The 23,249-nt window shown below is 45.2% G+C and overlaps 1 protein-coding gene across 2 annotated transcripts in view; it reads right to left on the bottom strand.

Moving 5' to 3' along the window:
• ADAMTS17 (ADAM metallopeptidase with thrombospondin type 1 motif 17) overlaps nucleotides 1-23,249 on the bottom strand; it is a 252,091-nt gene that overhangs the window by 86,391 nt on the left and 142,451 nt on the right. For both annotated transcript variants that reach the window (XM_037911106.2, XM_037911107.2), the window contains exons 13-15: nucleotides 21,016-21,182; nucleotides 13,659-13,786; nucleotides 625-745 (exon numbers count right to left, since the gene is read on the bottom strand). In XM_037911106.2, the coding sequence (XP_037767034.1) occupies nucleotides 625-745; nucleotides 13,659-13,786; nucleotides 21,016-21,182 (416 nt within the window). The remainder of the gene's footprint in view (nucleotides 1-624; nucleotides 746-13,658; nucleotides 13,787-21,015; nucleotides 21,183-23,249) is intronic.

Genomic DNA, 23,249 nt, shown 5'->3' on the forward strand with positions numbered 1-23,249 from the left:
GCAGATGGAATTCCACCGCTGAACCAGTTCTTTAATAAAACTGGAACATGGTTAACGAAACTGAATGGCAAAAGGTATTACACAGTGCCAACAGCCCAGACCCTGTGAAGCCCTGAGCATCTTCAACTCCCCTTCTCAAGAGGGACTCATCACCTCACAGAATTGGACCCTTGTAGGAACTCTTATAGGTTAAACAATTACTCTGAAAAAACTGAGCGATAAGATTAGGTGTCGTGAATAACTAAAGATTTGACCATCTTATTCTTGTACAGCTAGCCACTGATTCCGTCTCAAACATTTTAGCAGATTTCTTCTGGGCAACAAATGGGGTCAGAAATACTCGTGAAAATTAGAGTAATTCCACTGTAAACACTGGAGCTACTCTCACCCCCAACTTATGTCAGTGTCAGCGAGAGCCAAATCTCACGGACAGCCATAACACTCCCTGTGTATCAACCTCTAAAAATAGCCATTTCAATCTTCTTTTTACATGTACAATGGCTATTTGATCAGGCGCCACACTGTGCGACTCACCTACTTTTAAAGAGTTATCACTAGCTCTCTAACTCCTACATGTTAAGCAGTTAAGATGAAGGCAGAGCGCTTTTGCTGAATGCTACTTACCCATCCCCTTGGTGTGGTTGAAGTCTCCTTTCACCACTTTACAGGTTTTGCCATCTCCGTTGCAGATCCCACAGCGATCCTCTTTGGCAGCTGAGCCAATGATCCCATCGCAGCCAATTTTCTAATGACAACAACCAGAGGCGCTCGTTATTTCATTTGCAAGGCTAAAATGTCGCTAAACCGGGCTGACTGAAAAACTGAACAGGAAAAGAACGTTGAGAGTCAGGAGAGCATTCAGTCAGTACGGCATCGGCTTGGTTAGTCAGCAGAACACTCTTGTTCAATAGCAAATGCACAAACCAAAAAGCTTCCCTGTTGTAAGCAACATCATAAAACCCTAGCTATCCAAGGCACATTGGTGTATTTGCACTAACACGTTTAAATATTAACAGATTACAAGGATACTCTGTATTTTATAGCATCTTCCATTTGAGAATCTCAAATAACTTTACAAATATTAATTAACCTTCATAATACCCTTGTGAAACAAATATATACCATGAGTCCCATTTTGGAAATGGGAAAAGAGAGGCACTGAGAAGTTCAGTGACTTGCCCAGATTCACACTGGAAGCTTAAGGCAGCGCTAGGAACAGAATCCAGGTATCGGAGTTCCAGTTTCATGCCTTCACCACAAGTTCCTCCGAGATTATGCTTGAGGTCCTGATCTATTGCCCACGGAAGTATCAGGGCATTGTATCAGGATCTCGCTGATGACACTAACATTCAGTAACAAACACTCAGCATCTATTACATTTTCACTATTTGAACTGAATGGCTCAGGATGCTAGTGCTCAAGTCCACATTTTCAGCAGGTCCCATTAACTGAACAGCAGAAACCCACATTTATGTTATCAAGAATTTAGGGTCACAATAAATGTATCAAGAATTTAGGTTCACTGATCTGTAAGTGCAAACTGCTGTATGCATGCACAGATGTGACATTTTGCCAATGCTCCCACTGTATTCAGTTTTGACTTTTTTTTGCACCTAAATGATCCTAAAAATATTTAAGAATTTAACCCAATGCTTCAGTTGAAAAGGCATTTGGATTGTAGTGATAGTCACGATTTTACATACATGCCTAAAGCAGTTACCACTAAAAATCTTTACCATTTCACCCCATAAGCAAACACTAGGACATTTTGTGCTCTCCCTAATCCTTGCTCTCATGGTGGAACCCTGATGAAGGACCCCCGACTTTTCAGCTTCACACCTCATGACAGGAGGCACGCTCTTCGACGCCTCTGGCTGAGCTACGGGCGGGTAGGGGGTCTCCCCAGCCTGAGTCCAACTGGAACCTCATTGCTTTCTCCATGAGGTGCTTTTTAAACTGGAGTTCTGGCACCTCACAGGTCTGGTTTGGAACGGAGTGACAGATACTGCACGTAGGGGAGATATGAACTTCTTTCTCCAAGGCAGTAAAGACACTGCTGGTGGTTGTTGCTGACTGAGAAGGAATGGGGGCAGGAGAGAATTTCTGAAGCCTGGTAATCCTGAGCATAATCTAAGCCAGGGATCGGCAACCTTCGGCACATGGCCCATCAGGGTAATCCGCTGGTGGGCCGCGAGACATTTCGTATACGTTGACAATCCGCAGACATGGCCCTCTGCAGCTCCCAGTGGATGCGATTTGCTGTTCCCGGACAGTGGGAGCTGTGAGAAGCTGTTGCTTGTGTGGACCTGATAACGATAGATAGCACTTGACTGATACACAGCTTTCCTTGTAACTTGGCAGGACGGCAGGCAGCCATATATTTCCAGCTGCATTTGAACAACCGCACGCAACTGGATGGATAATGGAAATGTGGCAAACTCTTCAACCAACTTTATTGCAAGTGTTATGAGACCAGCCCACAGGACTGTAGAGGAGGTAAGTAGAGAGAGGAGGATCAACAACACAGGAATGCAAAGGACCAGATCTCTGGATCTACACTGGGGTCCTTCATAAACCTTAAACCATGAGGGTGATGTAGGACAGCCAAGTAAAGATAAAGAGGGGACGGCTCTGTGCTTTTCATGTTTTTAAGGCAACTTTTCACACAGGGATGCTACCTAATTAATGCCCCATAAGTATGAGTCAGGCCATGTAGGATAGTGAAATAAATATCTAATGCACCTGGATATGTCAATGTATCTCATATAGTAAGTACATAATGATATTAATACAGACATGCTGATTCTAGCTCAGCTGACCAAATTACATAGAAGAATCATAGAAGATTAGGGTTGGAAGAGACCTCAGGAGGTCATCTAGTCCAACCCCCTGCTCAAAGCAGGACCAACACCAACTAAATCATCCCAGCCAGGGCTTTGTCAAGCCTGACCTTAAAAACCTCTAAGGATGGAGATTCCACCACCTCCCTAGGTAACCCATTCCAGTGCTTCACCACCCTCCTAGTGAAACAGTGTTTCCTAATATCCAACCTAGACCTCCCCCACTGCAACTTGAGACCATTACTCCTTGTTCTGTCATCTGCCACCACTGAGAACAGCCTAGCTCCATCCTCTTTGGAACCCCCCTTCAAGTAGTTGAAGGCTGCTATTAAATCCCCCCCTCACCCTTCTCTACATGCAGAAAATGAGAAATTTTTTTTACTGGAGAGCTGATGAGGTACTTTGTTTTTCAGAATGATCAATTATACCCAGCCCCAGAACCTTTCTGATGAGGGTTTACGATGTGAATTACAATATCACGTACAAGTACTGCCATATCAAGGAAAGGATGAAATCTTAGAGTAGCCAGACTCTCACGATGTCAGAGACATGTTTGGAGTAGGGATGTACCTGGATTTCTGTGAGTTTAACCAATAACTTAAATGGGAGCAGAGTTAGGTCAATGCTGATTGCTTAGGAAAATCCAACCTCTGGATACAGTCAACAAACTATCAGATGGACCCAATCCACCTCCAGTCTAATGGGCACATTTTTATGGCACGAGTTGCCCTGCAAGTTAGAAAACACGGGACACACATGGTTAGGTGTTACCTTGCAGTATAAGGCATATGTGACGCACATGTTAATGACAACATCCATCAGAGACACACTCAAGATCTCCCGCAAAACAAAGGTGCAACAACAGCTTCATCATGGCCACTGACAAAAAGGGTGAGGAGAGGCTCTTCTGGAAGCAAATCGTGTTTCTTGGGCAACAGGCAAACCATTTCCCCACACACTGACCACCTCATTTTGCTGTGATTTCACTGACACCTCTTGATTTGTATGCCCCACGGGTCTGATAGCACAGAGGGTGGGAGTGGGTGTGTCCGACACATCATAAAGTGCAAAGTTGATAAAGTAAGTCACTTCATGGGGCAGCATGTATCGCAAGTTTTGACAGAATCTATAGAGCACTCTAGGGTCGAATGGTTGGACCATACTGCTGGTTCATTTCATTCTGGAGGGATACTCTATGATCCCACCATACTGAGAGAGAATAAAAAGGAAAGGAAGTAACTCTGGCATGTTTTTACTCTGTATGCAATGCACAAGATGGTCCTTGCAGGAGAAAAGTATCTTTGTATTTTCGGGGGAGGACAAAAATGGATGGTAATGCTGGTGTAAATACCACCGGCTCATCTGGAAGACCTCATGGCTGACTTCTCCAGTATCAGCCCTGCTCTTGAAGCCCTCAGGATTCTTGCCCTTGGGGATTTCATTGTGCATGCTGATATCAGCACAGTACAGGCCTTCCTTGAAGTGATGGACTCTAGATTTTGCCCAGCCAGGTTCTGGCTCCTGCCCAAATTGGTTGTTGAAAACCAGAGATGTGGCTGTGGTACTGTTATTAACCAGTATTATCAAGCATCACTTTGTACAGGGAATATGATGGAGGCCCCCGATAAAAAAAAAAAGTGCCTTGACATGGGAGGGTTGCAAGCTGATTTTCAAATGGGGTTTAAAGCCCTATGGGGTGAGCACCTGGCTATATAAGGCCCCTTCACAAGCCTCCTGGTTGATCTTGTGCTTTGACACCATCCATGTTTAGGAGTAATCAGTCACTCCTTATGCCTTTGCTGAGTGAGCCATATGGCATAGAACTCATTCTCTTTGAGCAGGCATCTCGGTCCACTCTTCCCTCCCCTTTTTAAATAATTAAATATCTGAAATATTCTTGATGGGGGGCATTTTCAGTTTCAAGCATTGCTGGCCCTTACATAGGAACCCTCCCCTCTCCTTTTTAATGGTACCATAATCATTTGGATTCCTAAGCATGTGGTCTGGTTTGCATATTATTTGGGGATTGTTTTAACAAAGATTTTATTTGTATTTTGAATGGCTGTACAAGAGCCTCTGAGTGTGTGTGTTTTGCTATATAAATACAATTATTATTACTATGTACACCCAACCCAGTGTCAGACCTGACATTGTATGTTCACAGAATTGTAATGCTTCCCAGATGTTGAGCTAAACACATTGTCTCAATGGATCAGCTATAAATATTGATTCAACATGTGCCAGTCTGCAAATGAATCATGTACAGAACATGCTGGTTAGGCCAGACTCATGTGCATTGCCAACTTTTCTCCATAATATCCAGTCCATTTATAGTCAAGGGATGGAACAGATGAAACAGGAATGTACACAGGTGAGTAGGTGATGTCAGACTGGAGGTTAAGAGAAGTCCTGTTTCCTTACTGAAAGCACAGCTGCATCCAGTGACGTGGGTTATGGGCTTCTGCTTTGATCCGTGAATGGAGGCTACCCAAGGACGCTACTCTAGTAGCTCGTTTGAACATTACTGTCCGCTCCATTTTGCTTCCATTTGGGTTTTACAATAAATGGGGGTGCTACAAACAAGAGTAGAAACCAACAAAAAACCCCGTCTGCAGGGAAAGTAAACAGTGCTCCAGCCAGCAGCATCTTCTGAACCTTCAAAGTTGGCTTCAGTCATGGAGCCACCCTTGGGGCAGGGTAGGTGGGCAATGTCCATCCTGTTCTGAATTAGATACATTCAATGGATAAACGTCAGTGTATCTGTGTCTCTATATCACCCTCCCACTTAACCCTACAACTATTTATTCACTAGAGTTTCTCCCCAGAATGGGATTCAATGTGATCCTCACGTCTTCTGGGTGAAGTACATCTGAATGCAAGGTGGCTGCTTTGCAGGATAAGCCGAGCCCCAGTGGTCATAAAGTAAAGAGGAAAGCATCCAAGGGAGGTGCCATGTTATCACTCACTTGTCCCATGTGCTCTTTCTGAGCTAACTTGAGTCACCTACTTTTCAATTCAGTGAATGGCAGTGGAACGGATGGGAAAATAGTCGGCAGTGGAACACAGCAAATCTAAAGCAGACTCAAAAGTGGTAAGTCTTTAAAAGCTTAGACAGACACTAAAAACGCTTATTCTTTGTCTCTATTCACCAAGAGCAGCAGTATGTTTGTTTTCTACTCTTCAGATTACGTTATCACAGAGCCAAGGCCTGACTCAGGCAAGCCACAGAACAGTCCCAAATAAAGCATGCTAGACTTTCTGTGCGCTCTGTAAGATTAAGTGAAGGACAGGCATAAACATAGCTCCGCAGTGTAAAATGACTTGTGATGGAACATTTGGGACCCATGTTTGAAATGCGAGAACATGGGTCCTGCATGGAAAAGCAGCAGGAGGATGCAAACAGTTAATTGCATGAGCAAAAATATGCAGACGAATGCAAGAAACGGGTACTGATGTGCACAAAGTGTTTCCCATCTCCAGTTTGTGCAGGTAATGAGCTATTCTGCATGTGCCCTTTGTGCCCAAATGAACATATTTTGCAGGTACAACTTAGAACCGTATTTTTGAAAATCTGTCCATTTCTATGGAATTAGCATTGGCCCTTGACACATTATGACAACAATCATTTGAAAGAAGTCCTTCTATAATGGATTTGCTGCCCCATAGGCAGCAGTGTATTATCAATGAGTAAACTGTAGATTTGCTAGCAAGCAGCAGAATCCATGATATGGCAACAACTTTACAAGAAAGCTGTGGAAAAGCCCGAACATCCTTACATCATAAATTGTTAAATCGCAGAAAAGGCTGCTCTGATCTTTAGCCATATTCCACTGTACGGGATTTAGTTTTCAAAAGGGTCTGATGAAACATCTTAAAGTACAATATCCAGTCCCCATCAGAAAGCTTTTCCTCCTTGTCAGCTTCAGTCCTGTGATAGTTTACTAAGCATGGAGTACGTGCTTTGAGAGAGGCCAAAGATAAATTCATATGCTCCACAACTGAGCTGCTCGATTATTTCTAGTCTTTTCTCTTTGGCACACTTGTGTACCATCGGAGGGTTTTCCTACTATTGTGCCTGCCATCAGTACTATGCTAACACCAGCAGCACCAAAGTAGCAAGCAACTGAAATGCTTCAGAGATTGCAGCGCTCCCATTATTGTATTTCCTGCAAGGACACACAGAGCAGAGAGTTCAGACAGAACCAAACTCTTATGAATTCTACAATTCATGGAATCTTATTATAGATTTGTTGTTGCTTTAAAAAAAGAAACGGTGATGACATGAAAGCAATCTGAGATTCGGGTTACACTCTCATATACAATCTCCAGGGGATCTCCAACACAGCCTGAAGTATGGCAGCGAAAGCCAGCTAATTAGAGCGCTAGGTATCATGTGCAAGGTTTGCAGTTTTACACTGACTTTATTCACTATCACAGGCACCTGAGACCGTTGCTGATATCCAGAATGGTACCGATTTGCAGCAGCCAAGAACACAACGACAAGAAGGGACTCCATTTAAGAGCAGGCTAAATGCATTTTCCAGCAGAAAATGGCAAATCCCTGCATACACATTGAACAATAACTGTAGTCTGCTAAAGAGACATTGCTAGCAACTGCATTCATCAGTGCTATAAAACATTTCTAGACAGTCACTGTTTTATACTGCTCTCTTCGGTTTTAAGACAACTCCTAAGGTCACTACTATGTTTTTTACTTAGCACTAAGCCAGGCAAACTCACAAAGAATTTTTTTAAGTCAGGACAGAATAAAGCTGGACCTTAGCATTTGGCTAAATAAATAAAATTTTAAAAATATCTAGGTGATTTAGGAGCCCAAGCGCTAGTATCAAAAGTGCCTTAGGTATCCTGGAGCCTATATCCCGCTTAACTTACAATGAGATTTAGGCTCCTACGTGCCCAAGAGCCAGCTTTTTAGAGGTGTTTTGGCACCTAACTCCCACTGAAGACACTTCTCAAAAGGGCACTTAGGTTTTTGTGAAAACTGCACCCAAGTCCTGTTTTCTGCCCCCAAAGACTATCACCTGCCTACAACAAGAAAAACACAAAATGAGACAGAGCACATTGGTTCAGGAAAGGCATGTGTGTCATGACTGTTGAGGAGAGAAAGAAGGGGATTGCTTGAGAAGATGGGTTTTACGGAAGGGAATTTAAGGATGAGAGAAACGCTGATTTTGTAGCCTATAGGTACAGGTATTTGCTAGGTACGACGTAGGCATACGTTAAGGTGGTAATGCGATGAGCCAAGCCTCAAGACCTATAAGACAAAAGCTTAGCTAAACTAATCAAGGAATAAGACCCCAAAAGCCTTAGCATAAATAGTTAACCAGGAGTAACCCCAGACCATAGGATATCACAAGACAGAATGCTGCAATGGCTAAACTGCTGACAGGTTACCACAAGATGCTAGTTTGTACCAGCTTGGGATATTTTAAAGTTAGGAACATCAGCAGATGTCTGACCACAAGAAAACGATGGTAATTAATTGACAAATATGCTAATAAGCTTGAGGTAAGTGGACTAGTAACCTGTGGGAGAAGGGCACCCCAATATTAGTAGGGTGAGGAAATACAAGTAAGGAAAAGGGGATGAAACCCCTACTGAATATACAATACTCCTATCAGTATAACACCTTATAAAAGCTGTACCCCAGTGTGCGTGTTTTGGGAGAGGTAGCTCTTGGGAGAAGTCAGGACGACGACCATCAGTGATGGTGACCGAGAAGATGAGGAGCAAGATAATGACTAACACTTCAGGTTGTTCTGCAAGGGATGGTGTGAGTATACGGACGCTCAGATGCATGTTCTGTATTATCTCTATCTACCTTACTGGGCTGCAGTGTTTGTAACTCTGCTAACTCTATTAATAAAACTATTTCAAATTCAGACGGCTTTTCCTAAGTGTGAGTGTTGCAACTGTGCAGGTTGGAGTTCCCAGCTGAATAATAATCTTAACACTACTGGGCCTGATCTTGGGACAAGAACTTACCAACCCCCAGAGTGTAACATGGGAATTCTTATGCAATCAATATCATTAATATTCAATCCATAGGTCAGGCGACAATTTGGCAGAAGAGGAGCTGGAGAACTTCTGTCCAGCTGCTCTCTGCTCCTGAGAAGGCACAAAGGCAAGAGCAGAAAAGGGAGACACTGGGGCAGAAAGAGGAAAGGTCTGGGAAGAGCAGAGGGAGCAGGGGAAAATGGGAGCAGAGATGGAGTGCACAGAGAGGTTGCCGGTGTCTGTAGTTTACTACCAAATACGCCGATGCTGAGCCAAGTTTGCTGCTTCACAGGACTGCTGAAGAGCACTTTAGAAAGGATGAAGGCAAACTTGGAATTGGAAAAGCCATTAGAGCAGGTGCGTCTGTTACGTATGGATATCCGTCTGTTGTCACGTAGGTGAATCCCACCCCTTTGTTCTCAATTGCTTCATTTATATTGCTGGCTCCAGAAGCCGGTACTATACTGGTATACCAGTGGTTCTCAACCCGTGGCCCAATCAGCACACAGCTGCGGCCCATGTGACATCCTCAGGGCCATACAGGTAGTATATATATTGTGTGGATGTGGCCAACGTAACACTTAGAGAGCTACATATTTGGCCCACAATGCTAAATAGCTTGAGAATCACTGGTGTATACCATGGTGATTACACACTAGTAGTGTATCTATGGCTCCAGAGGTTTCTACTGTATTACCATGGTGTTCATTCACTTACGTCACTGCCTTCAGATGATACTGGCAGTATATTACATGGCATTGCTGGTAGTGAGTGGTATGTCTACACTGCAATTAAAAATCCATGGCTGACCTGTGCCAGCTGACTTGGACTCATGGGGCTTGGGCTGCGGGGCTATTTAATTGCTGTGTAGACATCTAGGCTCGGGCTCGAGCCCAGGTTCTAGACCTCTGCAAGGTGGGAGGGTCCTAGAGTTCAGGCTGCAGCCTAAGCCGGAATGTCTACACTACAAGTAAACAGCCCCACAGCCCGAGCCCTGCAAGCCTGAGTCAGCTGGCACGGCTCAGCTGCAGGTGTCTAACTGCAGTGTAGACACATGCTTACTCATGATGGCTTTCCTTTAATTTTGGTGAAACTGACCAAGAAAAATGCTCCTTTTCTATTATTCAGATTTGAATCCAATTAACTTGCCTCTATCAAAGGAAGCCAACTGCATTAATAAAATGTAAATGAAAACAGAGTTTTAGGCTTTCACTCAGAATGGGTGCTGAGATACTTTGAGATTTATTGGATGTGATGTGATTCTCCCTCCCTGTCTCAAAAACTTCTCCATAGCGAGCGCCTTTGCTGACTCTAGCTGAATTTATTTTGTAGCCAGAAAAGACGAGATTTGTTTAGGAGAGTTTACTGTTGAAGGAAACAGGGAAACGGACTGTTTGTTGGAATTCCTGGGCTGTTCTTCTAGACGACGGTTCCTCAAAATGTGCACATTACACTGGCAATGTGTCATCCCTGCCATCTATAGCCTCTAACTACAGAGGCATTACACAGCATGAAAAATACATCTCTGAGCACCTGCATTCCATTTCACCACTTACTATTCTCATCAGGTCCCCTGCAATGCCTGCTTCAAGGCTTTGTACATCCCGTATGTGACCAGGAAATTAATAAGTATCCTAAACTGTTCTGTCAGGCAGCTAGTTAGCTGAGTATCTCCTCTAAGTGAGATGTGCTGTCATGTTCAGCAATTCATTACACTAAGCTACCCAAACAGAAGACCAGTACAAAGGAGTTCATGAGGCTTTAAAGTCTTCCCGGGTTGCATCCATCATTATGCATTTTCTCTGAGCCAGATGCAAACGGACTGAATGTTCTGCAGCTGTCATCGCCTCTCCGCACAGTTTAAGACAGCTGCCCCCGAGCTGAAGAGTAATTCACTTTTCATGATGTATCTCCAAAAGACTGCGCTCAGAAAGAATTTCATCTGGAGGGGAGCAGGCTTCTACTCCCGGAAAGAAGGAAACGTACTTTGCCGAAACACTTGATTTAGCATTCACAGCTGATTTTGAGCAGCCTTAAGTAGAAGGCTGGCTCGGTCAGTGCAATGATCATCAGCATGCATCTGGGAGGTGCACAGCTGGCCTTATTATAAAAGGTTATTAATGGCATTTCTTTGGAGGTAGTTGAAAAGGAAAGAAAATCCGTAATAGGGATGTACCATGAACCTGCCTCTGTCCAGGGCACCACATGGTAACTAATTTAGAGAGAAAATAAAGCCCCATGTCTGGTTCCCTAGCAAGGCACTGTTACTGATTCCTCCTCTGAGTAAAAGAGAAGGGCTGTATTAAATATGTCCCTCTCAGGGCCGTTTGGCAGGGAGAGGCAGGAAACTTCCCTGCATGTGCTACCCACATGGCAAGGTCGAAACGTGGCAGTGCGAGCAGAAGCCACCAGGCGGTTATCCCATTTCTGCACAGACTGAACAAGGGAGTGCAGTCAGGGGAGCCGCCCCTCCTGTGAATGAGCTAGGGCTGTGCCCCTAAAGCACTGCATCTTAGGAAATACATGACGGAGCTTAGAACTGGTGCCGAGGTTACTGCGCCAGACCTTCAGCTGGCATAAAATCAGCATAGCTCCGCTGAAGTCAATGCGGATGTAGGCTAAACATCAGGGAAGATGTCCCAGCCGATGTATTAGCTGGCAAAATAGTCTCCCAAGGAAAAGGCGCAAGCCTCATCACTTGGCACGTTTAAAACTAGACCAGATAAACTGGCGAACGATGTGAAAGGAACAATCCAGCATTGGCTGGGGACGGACTGGATGACTCAACAGGTCTTTGGCCAGTCTAATTTCTGGGGCAATGTCAGGAATCAGGGCCTGCAGCAAAGCTCGTTTCCAGGCAGCCTCATCAGTACAGCTGGTCTGCAGCAGCTGTCTGATTAGCCACGTAATCTGACTGGCTGCTGAGGCCAGCACGCCAGCTCTTAAGCCAGCAACAGCTCGCTGGCTTCTCAACCCTCATGCCCACCACTGGGCCTGCACTACCTTATTCCTGCTGCTCCTGCCTTGCACCCCGCCTTGCCTCTTTCCTGTCCCTGCCTCGAGCCCCTCCTTGCCTGATACCCTGTTTGCTCAAGCTCCTGACCTCCAGTTTTGACCCCCAGCTGTGGCTCCTGACTACGGACTCCAGCTCGACCCCCTTGCTCTGGTATCCAGTCCGTCCTCCAGTTTTGAACCCTGGCTCTGGTGACTGACTCTGGCCACTAGGCCTGCTGCCTGTTCTGGCCACTAGGCTAGACCACCCTCATCCCGGTTACTTGACAGGAGAATCCCAAATGCACTTTCAAGCCCAAATATGGGCCAAACAGAGAAGAAATACAAGAGTTTCTGCCATGCTGTAGGGTCCACACAGAAGGACTCTGTGACCCATGCACACTGCAGAGGAGACCATTGTGGTGGGTATCTAATTACGGCTAGACTCTGGCTGGTATGCAGCAGTACACTGCAGTAGTATCTGCATCGCTCCCAGCTGCTTTCTTCTTCTTCAGAATATCAGTTTTTCAGATAAGAAAACCCACCACTCTATACTCCTAGATGTGAGAAAATGCAATGACAACCACCTGCAAATAGCCTGAAACAACAGGTCCAAAAGGTGGGAAATAGCCCCATTCCTTTCAGTGGGTTCTAACTCAAATGTCCAATGAAGATACTTTAAAAGCCTACATTGTTACCAATTTCACTGCTCATCAAAGCAGGTAAGACAGGAGACAAAGGATCACACTATGAAGATCTACATAATCTGCTCCGAGTGACAGCTTGTTTTGGTGCCAAAGCGAGTGGGCTTGAGAGACACCACTGCTCACTGCCGAAGGACGCACTGGCAGGGCATCCAACTCGCAAAGAGGAAGTCAAGTCCGAAGAGCCCAGCAGAGCATGGATGATCATATGTTGAACATTGGCACAACCTACTGAAAGTGGCATCTCATGTTGGTGCCTCCAGTGGGCGGAGCTTATTTTCTGGGCAGAGTTTGGAAGAGTACCACTACCCTTCCCACACTCTATTTCAATTCCTGATGCCCCACAAGGCGGGGGGAGGGGGGGGGAAGATGGCCATGCCCTCGCACAGCTGAATTGCACTGGATGGGAGAAGTGAGCTTTTCCACTATTCCCATCCATAGCCTGCAGTAGCCAGGCACAAGCTGGCTATGTGGGTCAGCAGCCCCCAAAGCATAGGATGGGGCTGAGGATAGCTTCTCTCAGCCCTTCTGCACTCAGCACAGTTTCCTTCCACAGAAGCATGCTGAGCTGGGCCGTGCTCCAGCCCAGTGCCTCTGGGTCTATGCTTGCAATTTTCTGAGGCTTTATAAACAATTTGCTTTGTAAACCCATCTTGGTATTTGTGGAAGTGCTGAAAAGGTTGTGATGTCAATAACATAAGACCTATACAACAGGATTGTGGCCATTTCAATCCCGCGCGTGGCACTTAGGATTCCTCCAGTGAGCAGCCAAAATGCAGGAGTTAAACGGACGAGATGACCCACTAGCTGTCCCTTCAGCACAACCAATCTGATGACGAGACGGGATGGGATCACATCCTAAAACATCTCCAGCTGTTCAGTGGCATGGTCTTATAGCTCAGGAATTCATCATAGCTCTTTAAACAAAACACATGACTAGGAAATTCTTGCAGTTGCTTTTGCTAAACAGAACCACATAGTTATTTCACAGGCAGTCTCAGAGCCACCCTCAGTGACGCTGTCTGATCGTAAACAACCGACACAGCTCTCCGCAGCCCAGGACAATACACATACTTGGAAAATGAACAATAGAAAGTTACTCCACCTGGCACTTGCCATGTACGCAGAGGTCAGTCTCATAAGGCCCACATGGAGTACCATCAAGAACCCGGTCTGCCACCAGCACAGGGGACTCCTTCCCCAGAGGAGAGCAGAAGAGTTCACACGGCTTATCTGAAAAAAAAAAAAATACACAAGACCGGCAATTTCATTCAGCAGCAACCGCAGCATTTAGACAGAGCACCAGAATGTCTGATGGAACAAGATGCATGAATATAGTAATTATGTAACATGGACTCTACACAACGACACAGACAAGTACATATTTATCGATAACTATAAGCGGGCTCGGATTCTAACCGCCTCAGCTTTAAGGATGCTTGACCCATTGTTTCCATTCAAGCCCATCATTCTACCACTCCAAGATGCACTGTTTATCTGAAGATGCAGAAAGGGTTAAAAAGAGAGAGGTATGGGAGACTCGAATGAGTGGCAATACTTGTCATTTTAGACCTGAATGAGTAACTTGACAAATTTCTCCTTCTCTTTTTGTCTTCTAGCTTTCCCTGCATAATTCCAATGAACAATCCTTGGTCTCTAGAATGGGGGCAAGCAGCTCAGTGTGAACATTTCATTTACAAAATTCAAGCGGTGCAAGCTAGTTCTAAACGGACACATCGATCGCGTGATTTGTTTCTGTTTCTTGACTGAGTGTAACTCTTGAAGCCACGTTTCCAGTGAGAACATTTGTGTTCATAAATTTAAAACTCACTTTGCACAAATATTGGCTAAAATTTGCTTTCCTGCCAGCAAACTAGCTTGCTAGAAAGCAAACGTATATTGCTGGAAAAGATTTGCATTATTTGCCCATTCTAGTAATAGGATATTTTATTGTATATTTAGACATTTACTTTGGAAGGAACTATGTGGAACTAGACGAATAATGGACTAAAAGGCTCAAAATATATAATTAACAGCAGGTGCCAGCGTTCTTGGGAAACACACTGTATGCATTTGCAATATTGTCAGAGTAAGAGAGTGAGCTGTTTCGATTTCCAGAACTCACTCCTGCTCTCTGCTGCACACAGACTGTATCAAAGGGTATATCTACATTGCAACCACTTGGTGTGACTGGAGCTCGAGCTGACACACCCGAGCTAGGTTTAATGTAGCTAGCTCGGATCCTGGAATAAGGAAGCTGCTCACAAGCAATTATCTAGGGTTCCGGGTGGGTTTGTACAGCCAGTACTGAAGCCTGTGCTGCCACAGTTTCACTGTTCTGGGACCCGAGCTAGCTAGATTAAAGCTAGCGTGGGTACGTCAATTCAGGCTGCAATCACAGCCTATGACTGCAGCACTGACACACCCAGAGAAAGAACCTACTGACATGCTGATGTCGGCGTTGGCCTATACCAAAGTCCGCATCCTCCCCAGAGCTCGGTAGCGTTCAATTTACAAGACAGGAGGCCAGGTTCTCGGATACACTAAGGCCATTTGTATAGGTCCCTTCCTGCTCTAGATTCCCCTTGAATCAAGAACTTGCTTCTCTGCAGCCCATCTCTCTAGTATGTCTGAGCAGAGTTCTAATGCAATGGAGAATGAGGGCTGGCTAGAGGTTGGTTCAGGTCTGTCTCTATTCAAATGCTCAAGAAACCTTCACTGTGTGGAAGCCTGGAACCAGAAAGACACGGGAGAACGTGGTTTGGAGTTTTTTATATGCGTAAACCAGACCTGTCAGCACTCCAAGAATGCCAAGCCAACCTGCGCCCTGCCCAGCTGTCTTGCTTTGGGGAGGCGTGTCCTATCAGTGCTCAAAGTCCTTGCCTTCCCCCCACTACCCTCTCAAATCAAAGCAATTTCTCAATTGCAGGATTTTGATATCATTTTCTGCGAAAGCTGCACAAGGACTGTCCTGCATAAGGGAGTGCCAGTCTGGCTGTTCCTGGACAGCCTCTGCTCCCGCAGCTGTGAACAACTCCGAGTGCCTGCTCTACCATGTGGCGGGAGATATTTCTAACTCACAGCCTTAGCTCAAATGAGCCGTCCTCTCCATAGCGTATTAAGGTACGCCAGTGTACATTAGGAACCATACTGCAGGCAGAGGGTAGGAGCATATGCTCCTCTGCACCTTTGTAAAGCAGAACCAACCCTGCTCAAGTCAGCTGAGACGCTTTTGGTTTTTTAGCTCCTCCCGCCTTAATTTTCCACCAGGCCCAAGAATGGCAATATTCCTCCCCTCTTGCTGAAGGCAGCTCCCTCAGGTGTTTGCCAACACCTCTGGGAATGCAGGTCAGAGAGGGGCTCTCCAATGCAGGGGGTTCTTCATGGAGTGTCCAAAGCATTCACAGCCCCTGCTAGCCCAAAGAAGTACCCTATCTGATTTCTGGCTGCTCCTAAAGCCAGACTGATGTGGCAGCCAGAGCAATAAGGGCAAGAGGAGAATAAAAAATGTTAGCTCCTCATGTGGCCTAAATGGGTCAAGTATCCTGAATGTTATTCTGCAAATGCTCCCTAATAGAAGTCCTTGTCCCCTTGGGGAGAGCTGGGGTGCTGACTCCATCAATGGAAACAGAACCCCTGAAAGGTGGCGGCGGCCCTTTAAAAAACAAACAAAAAAAACCAGAGCACACCCTTCCTATTACTGTGTGATGAGAGCCGAGGAATTCACAAAGGATGGCAACGGCACTGTTACGAGCGGGGTAGTGATGATGGATTTCAGGGAAGTCGGCAGCCAAAGCACGGGGACTATATATCTCAGAAGCAGCCTTCCCAACGGAGCCTTTTTATTCAGGAACCTTTGAGAAGTGCCGAGTTGCAATTTCATAGGCTGCAATTACTCCCGGCATCTGTTATTTTGCTTCCTTGAAAAGAGCTTGTGAAATGTTCTAAACGGTTTATGGACGACGGCTGCTTCCGCGGAAGGAAAAACATAAGGTTTTTTTTATATATATTTGCACTGTTGGGATAACAGAAGAACTCTTGAGCTATTTGCACTGTTAAAAAAACCTATATATATATATATATATATATTCAAAAAAACCTAACAGCGCAAATAGCTCAAGAGCTCTTCTGTTATCCCGTTACCCCCAGTCAAATGGGAGACAGGTTGCCCTGTAGATGAGAGCGCTTCCCCCAGGGTTCTGCAGGAGGTCATGTTAGTGATTCAATGGGTGACATTTTCCCCTATGCATCAGCGTTCAAACTGTTCTCCAGCAGAGCATCTAGGGTGCATCAAGGAGACCCCAGCGTGGCATCTGGGTTGCACCAAGGTTCTAGGGTGCCGTCTGTTATAGGAAACATAAATCCGAGGCTCTGACTGTAACAGCAACCGTTAGTCGGTGGATACTGGCACCCATGTCAGCTAACTGAGGCCAGGAAATAAAGTTCAGTCTCTACCCCAGTGCTCCTGTGTGTCACACCCATGATTACTAAACACCGGTGATCAACCGAGAACACACAGCACTTTCCACAAAGTTTTGCTATTTTCCTTCACTTTCTGTCCTAAGCGGCTTGGCAATGTCACCATGCCCGAAGTAAACCGGTGCTAGGTTCCACTCTGGAGTTGGTTGCCTCCACTGAGGGTAAAACCAGTTCCTGTCTCAATGGCTTGGAAAGCAATCTGGAATCTGTCCAGACGACTGTAACTGAGGTTTTCACTGTTTCTGCACATCAGCTTATTTTTTAAACTACAAATTAGGAAGGACTTTGGGCCACGTTTATCTCTCCTGTAACTTCATTGAAAGCAACACAGTTACGCCACGGACCTCTTTGGCCTTGTGCATTAAGCATGGTGTGAGTAAAAATGGCAAGAAATCCTGTGATTTGTACGTAGCATTGGATGTGGAGCTTCCTCAGAGAAGAAGGAGAGAGGAAGCAACCATACGTGATGTCAGTACATTAAATGAGCTTAAGAGCTAAGACCAATTCTAAGAGAAAACGTCCCGTCAGCCTGCAACGCTCACGAGGATGGGAGATTCACAGACGAGCCATTTGCAGAGAGACCAGGCCAACAGCAGAAGGGTTTGGACTGCATAATGCAGAGTAGCTGATGGGAATTGGATTATTCTGGATGGAAGAGGGAAATGGAAGTGGTGGGTGGCCAAGAAGGGTGGTAAACCACACAGTGAAATTGTTAAGCAGGTTCTCACTTCTGCAAGAGACTAAAGGAGGGACGTTGTACGTGCATCCGAGCAGAAAGAAGCGAAGAGCCAAGGCTGCTGGACCAATACTTTTAGCCTCCTGGGTGCCGAAATAATAATAATCAGGTGGACAAGCTCCTGGAGGGAACTGGGGTTGAAGAAATAGTCTAGTGGAGCCACTGAGAGGGATTTAAATAGGAAGCCCTGCAAACCAAACTACGAGAGGAAGTCAGGTGAAGAAAGGTACTTCTGGGGCTGAATTCTTCGAATGACTGTGAAAGCTGAACCATTATCTGGACTAGGTCTAAGGTGAAAAGGTTCAAAACTGAATGAGTGTCTGAAAAATTGGTGTATACAAATGAATTGTTAGCTTTACTGGTACTGCAGTGCAGGCTGCGTATTTGCTAGTTTTTAGGAACAAACGAGGCCTATAAAAGTGGGATGGGCTCCATCTGCACAGACAGGGCATGCATACACTAGCAATGGGGAGCTCTGTTTGTGGGGGTGGTAGAGATTAAACTAGCAGACAAGGAAGGGGGAGACATCAAGAAGCCATACTGCAGCCAGCAAAAAGGAAGAAAGCTAAAATAAACAGAGAGGTGAGCAAGGCAGAGAGAGAGACAGTCTAAACCTGTACGGGAAGACTTTGGAACAGGAACTGAATACCTGGAGGGCGAACAGCTTTCAGCCCAGCAGTAACAAACCAAAGCAAAATTCCTAGGAGACCCTGGAGTTAACAAGTACAGGTGGAAGGAGATGTTTCTCTGAAACTTTTAGGTAGTGACAGAGTGACATCTGGGAATTTGTATCCAACCCTGAGCAATGGAAAACATTATAGAAATGGGGAAGATACTGAACAGCAGTGACAGAGCAGAAGGAATGGGGACTGGAACATGTCCTACCTGTTTAGGAATGGTTTTAGCATCAAATCCAAGAGCAATTGAAGGAAAGAAACAGACAGACGCTACAGGCCTGATCCAAGGCCCATTAGAGAATCCAAGTGATTTTCCTGGGCACTGGATTCAGACCTACAGGAATTAAGGTGAGAGAGTAGGTAATAAACAAAAACTCTCAAGGGCAGGAATAGGAGAACCAGGAAAGGGCTAGAAGATGCACCGAAGTTAGACAAGTTGTTCTAAGAGAAACTACTGAAGAGAATCACTTCTTACTCAAAGACGTGGGGATGCGCTTCAAGAAGAATTCTTCCATAATCCCTGACCTGAAAAGTCCCTAGCTAAGGCCCGATTCTGCAAAGTGCTGGGTGCTGTTCAGGAGGATCTGCACCTCCAGCAAGATCAGGACTCCAAGTAGCCAGTACAGCTTTGGAACAGCATCTGCTATTCCCCTACTGATTAGAGGGTTTGCAAGCCACTGTCACCTCTGCCCTCCTTAGGTGGTTGCTTGATAGCTGGGCTGGGCAGTCACAGGTCTCATTTTCAAGTAGTGATACCCAGAAGTACCTCCACCCCACAGCCCCATCAGTGGTGTTTTCCTTGCCTTCTTTTGTGAGAAGAGGGGACTTGCAATATGTTTCTGATGCATGACACTGTTAATATAATTAGGCAGCTTTCAGCTAGAAAAGGGTTTTAAAAATCAATTAATAAATGGGGGATCCAGATGAGACCTTCAAAAACATCAAGTGGAGTTAGGTGCCCAAATCCCATAGAATTTCAATTGTTCTGGGGCATCTAACTCTTAGAGTTACTGGAAAACTCCCGCCTAACTGAGTAATCATTTTCAAACAAACCCCATTGGGGCTGGGCGTGAGCATCTCTTACTTATACAAAAGAAATAAAGGGCAGAAATTTTATATTATTCACTATGGCCCAAATTAAGTCCTGGCGTAAATGTTTGCAGTTCCTTTGGAACTGCTGACACCAGAGCTGATTGTGGTCCACAGCGAATAATACAGCACATTTCTGCAGACTTTTTTTTGCATAAGTAACTTCATGTGCTGGGATAACATGAAGGAAGTTTGCTGTTGTTGGCTTTGATGAGAAATGAGCCAAGACTGAAATATGTGAGCTGATGTCCAGTGTTAACCTTTTCTACCCACTGCAGTCCTCTCAGCTGTGCTGTGGGGCAGGCCTGGCTTTCAGCTGAGGGACTGCTATCATAGAAACAGCTCAGCAGCATTGCTTTCTGGGCAGGACAGGCCAAATTTGGCACAAACATCCCTTTTCCTGGTGGCCCAGCAAGCGGTACTGGGGGACTCTAAGTGCTGGAGCACCGTGCAATCAGATCTGATTTGTTGGGTGCTAACGTCTGAAGGGGACAGAAGGTGCCAGATGTGTAAGGGCACACAGCAGCTGAAGGTGTAATTTCCAGGTTGGATAGATGTATGCACACTAGCTTTGATCAAACTAGTGCACTATAAATAACAGCGTGGCTGTGGCCCAGGCTTGCCACCCAAGTACATACCCAGGGTCTCAGATAGGACTCTACTCAGGGGGCGGCTGAGGCTACCCCTGCTATTTTTAGCACGCTAACTCGGTCAAAGCTAGCGCATCTACGTCTACGCGAGCTGGAAATAAGGAGCTGCAGTACAGACATACACTCAGCGTTGATCAAAAACCCTGCTCTGCACCATTTCAGTATGGCCTTGAGAGGATCAGCTCACACGAGTGTGGCCTTGTACATTTATCAGCAGATGGTGATAAAAGGCACCTGTTTCTCCAGAAACCAGCTTAGTGAATCTCATCTTTCATATAACCTAATCGTTTCAGAATGACTGTTTAAGTCCGCCCAAGCACGTATCGAGACTTTGCCAAGGAAAATTGTTTCAGAATAATGACAAACTTAAATACAAGTAGATGTACAAACATGCTGAAGTGGGCAAGGAATCATGCAAGTAACATCCCAACGTGAATCCTCCTTCTTGCTTTCAGTTCCCGATTTTGCTTCTATTTCCTCATGTTAAAAATGATCAGAAAACTCCAATTCCCATGGTACCTGCCTGATCAGATGGGGACATTTTAATTAGTTCCATAACCTCTCCCCGTCTCTCAAGTGCTGTGGTTACATCCCAAGGCTGTCTGTAGAACTGGCCTGCCCAACAGATCTTGTTGAGAGGCTAAAAACAAGGGCGACAAGATGGTCATAAGAATCAGGAATTCCCTTTAACTGCCCTTCAGATCTACCCTCTTGGGGTTACACCACAGCTGTCTCCGCTGACAAATGGGGGCCAGCAGGATCAATCGAGAAGGGCTGAAAAACCACGGGAAAAAAGTGGTGAGGAACTATATAGAAAGTTGGTGAATTTACCATCAATGATGACAGCTGTCAAGAGGCTTTTCTTCTTGTTGGTATATCTGTCATGAGACTGGCATTGCTGGTCCCTGAAGCTAGGCACTCCTTTAGGGCAGGGTAAATTTTCACAAACTGTGTGTTCCACACTGGCTCCCCGGCAGTTCTTGCCTCCTGGCCCAGGGCTATAATGGGGAAGACAGACCAGTTATCAAGTGGGAGAGGCACAGGTAGTCACAGGTACATTGTTCCTTATCTTTCTCTGTCCAAGGCAACTAATCTAAGCTAATATATTGTGCCATTCCCCTCAGAGATCCCAACTGCACACTTACTTATGGTAGGCCAAATTCTGCCCTCAGATATTCAAGTAGCTCCCACTGAAGGCAACACAAGCTTTGAGAGCACACCTTTAGACAGAATTTAGCTCTATGCTGCACATCTAACGGACTCATCAGAAACAGCCATTTGGAAACCAGATTAAAGCAAGGTCTTTGGAGATATGTGCTCTGTAGGAATAAATATAATGCTGCCCATACTGTATGTATTTTGGATGAGGTGTAAAACCAAGGTGCTGGTCCATTGTGGTCATTAATAGCCCACATGTAGACTGGTGGGGGAATGATCAGCCATACCCAAATCAATTCTCAGCCCATCCCTCAGTGTGATGCTTCACAGGGCTATCCACAATAGTGAAGCATCTCTCTACCACCTGCCCTTAATAAATAAAACATCTTAAACACAAAGGAGGATTTCTTGTTAAAATACAGTCATTTATCACATCCTTTCTGAAGGATCATTTCTTTCTCTTTTAAGCACTTTTCCCCTTGAGAAACAGGGAATCAAAAATATACAGCAAGAACAGTATGCACGGTGCTATGCCATGTGATCACAAAGAGAAGATACAGAGAACTATTTGTTGTATTTCAGTGCATTTTTTTCCCCAATCGCCACACTTCTCAGGACAGGTTTTCCCCCCATTCTCCCACCCCCATCTGGAACAAATGTAGCAATTTTTATTTTCAACATAAAAGTATTCTTTTCTAATGTTCATTTCATCACTGAAAAAAAATATTACGGGTGAGCCCGCCCTCAGTTCCTTCTCCAGCCAAACATCCCTGAAGGCCCTAAAGCAAAAGGATCAGAGGGCAGGTAGTGGAGTACCCATAGAGGGACACAGCTCGAAGAACAGCAGTTATTGCACAGAGTGATCAACCTCTTCTCCTTAGAGTAGCATCCCTATGGGTGCTCCACTTCAGTTGGCTTCCGAGCAATATCCCCAGATGGAGGAGGGAGCTTCAGAACGGAGTCCAGAACTGAAGATAGTACGGCAGAACCGAGTGCCATCTCAGATCTGACAGCATGCATTAAGGCATAATGTTTGGAAAAGGAACGTACAGAAGCCCATGTAGCGGCCTTGCATATTTCAGATACTGATACATTCTACTGTAATGTTGTAGATTGGGCTAGTCGATTATTTTTTTCAAGATCCAAATTTCTTGGTCAAGGTATAGTCAAGATCCAAACTCCAGAGAAAATAATAGAAAAACCAACAATAATAAGTAGATTAAAAGATTTTGGGGGTCTGTTCAAAAGCATCTGGCGGTCTGCCATAGATGTTGCTGCTATCTAGTTGAATGTGCTGGGGAGGGGGGGGAGATGAATGCCCTCAGCATCGTAAGTGATAATACATCCAGATATCCTCTGGATAGTCTTTGAACAGAGATCAAGGACCCCTGTGGATCTTTCCACAAAGGAAACAAAGCACTGAGGTGACTTCCTAAACTGCTTGGTTTTATCTAAGTTGGAGTCTAATTCTCTTCTAACATCCAGGGTATGTAAATAGGATTCCTGTAGAGAATGATGTGGCTTTGGGATAAACACTGATGAATGGATTGATTAAGGTGGAACTCTGATAGAGCCTTAGGTAAGAATTTAGGGTGGGGATGAAAAGAGACCTTGTTCTTAAAGAACACCATAAAGGGGGGCGGAATCTGCCACCAAGGCTCCAATCTCCCCAACGCTACAGGCTGATGTGATGTCGACTAAAAAATCCATTTTTATGGATAAATGCAACAGAAAACAGGCTGCCATTCATTCAAATGGAGGTATCATAAAGGTAAGAGTACCAGGCTGAAGTTGCAGTTCAGGGCAGGATTTCTCATCTGTGGACAGAGAATCCCCAACCCCTTAATAACCACGGACAATACCAAATAAGCAAATATGAAGAATCTTTCTACTGGAGGATTGTGACC

Source organism: Chelonia mydas, chromosome 10, assembly GCF_015237465.2.
Source record: "Chelonia mydas isolate rCheMyd1 chromosome 10, rCheMyd1.pri.v2, whole genome shotgun sequence".
NCBI lineage: Eukaryota > Metazoa > Chordata > Testudines > Cheloniidae > Chelonia > Chelonia mydas.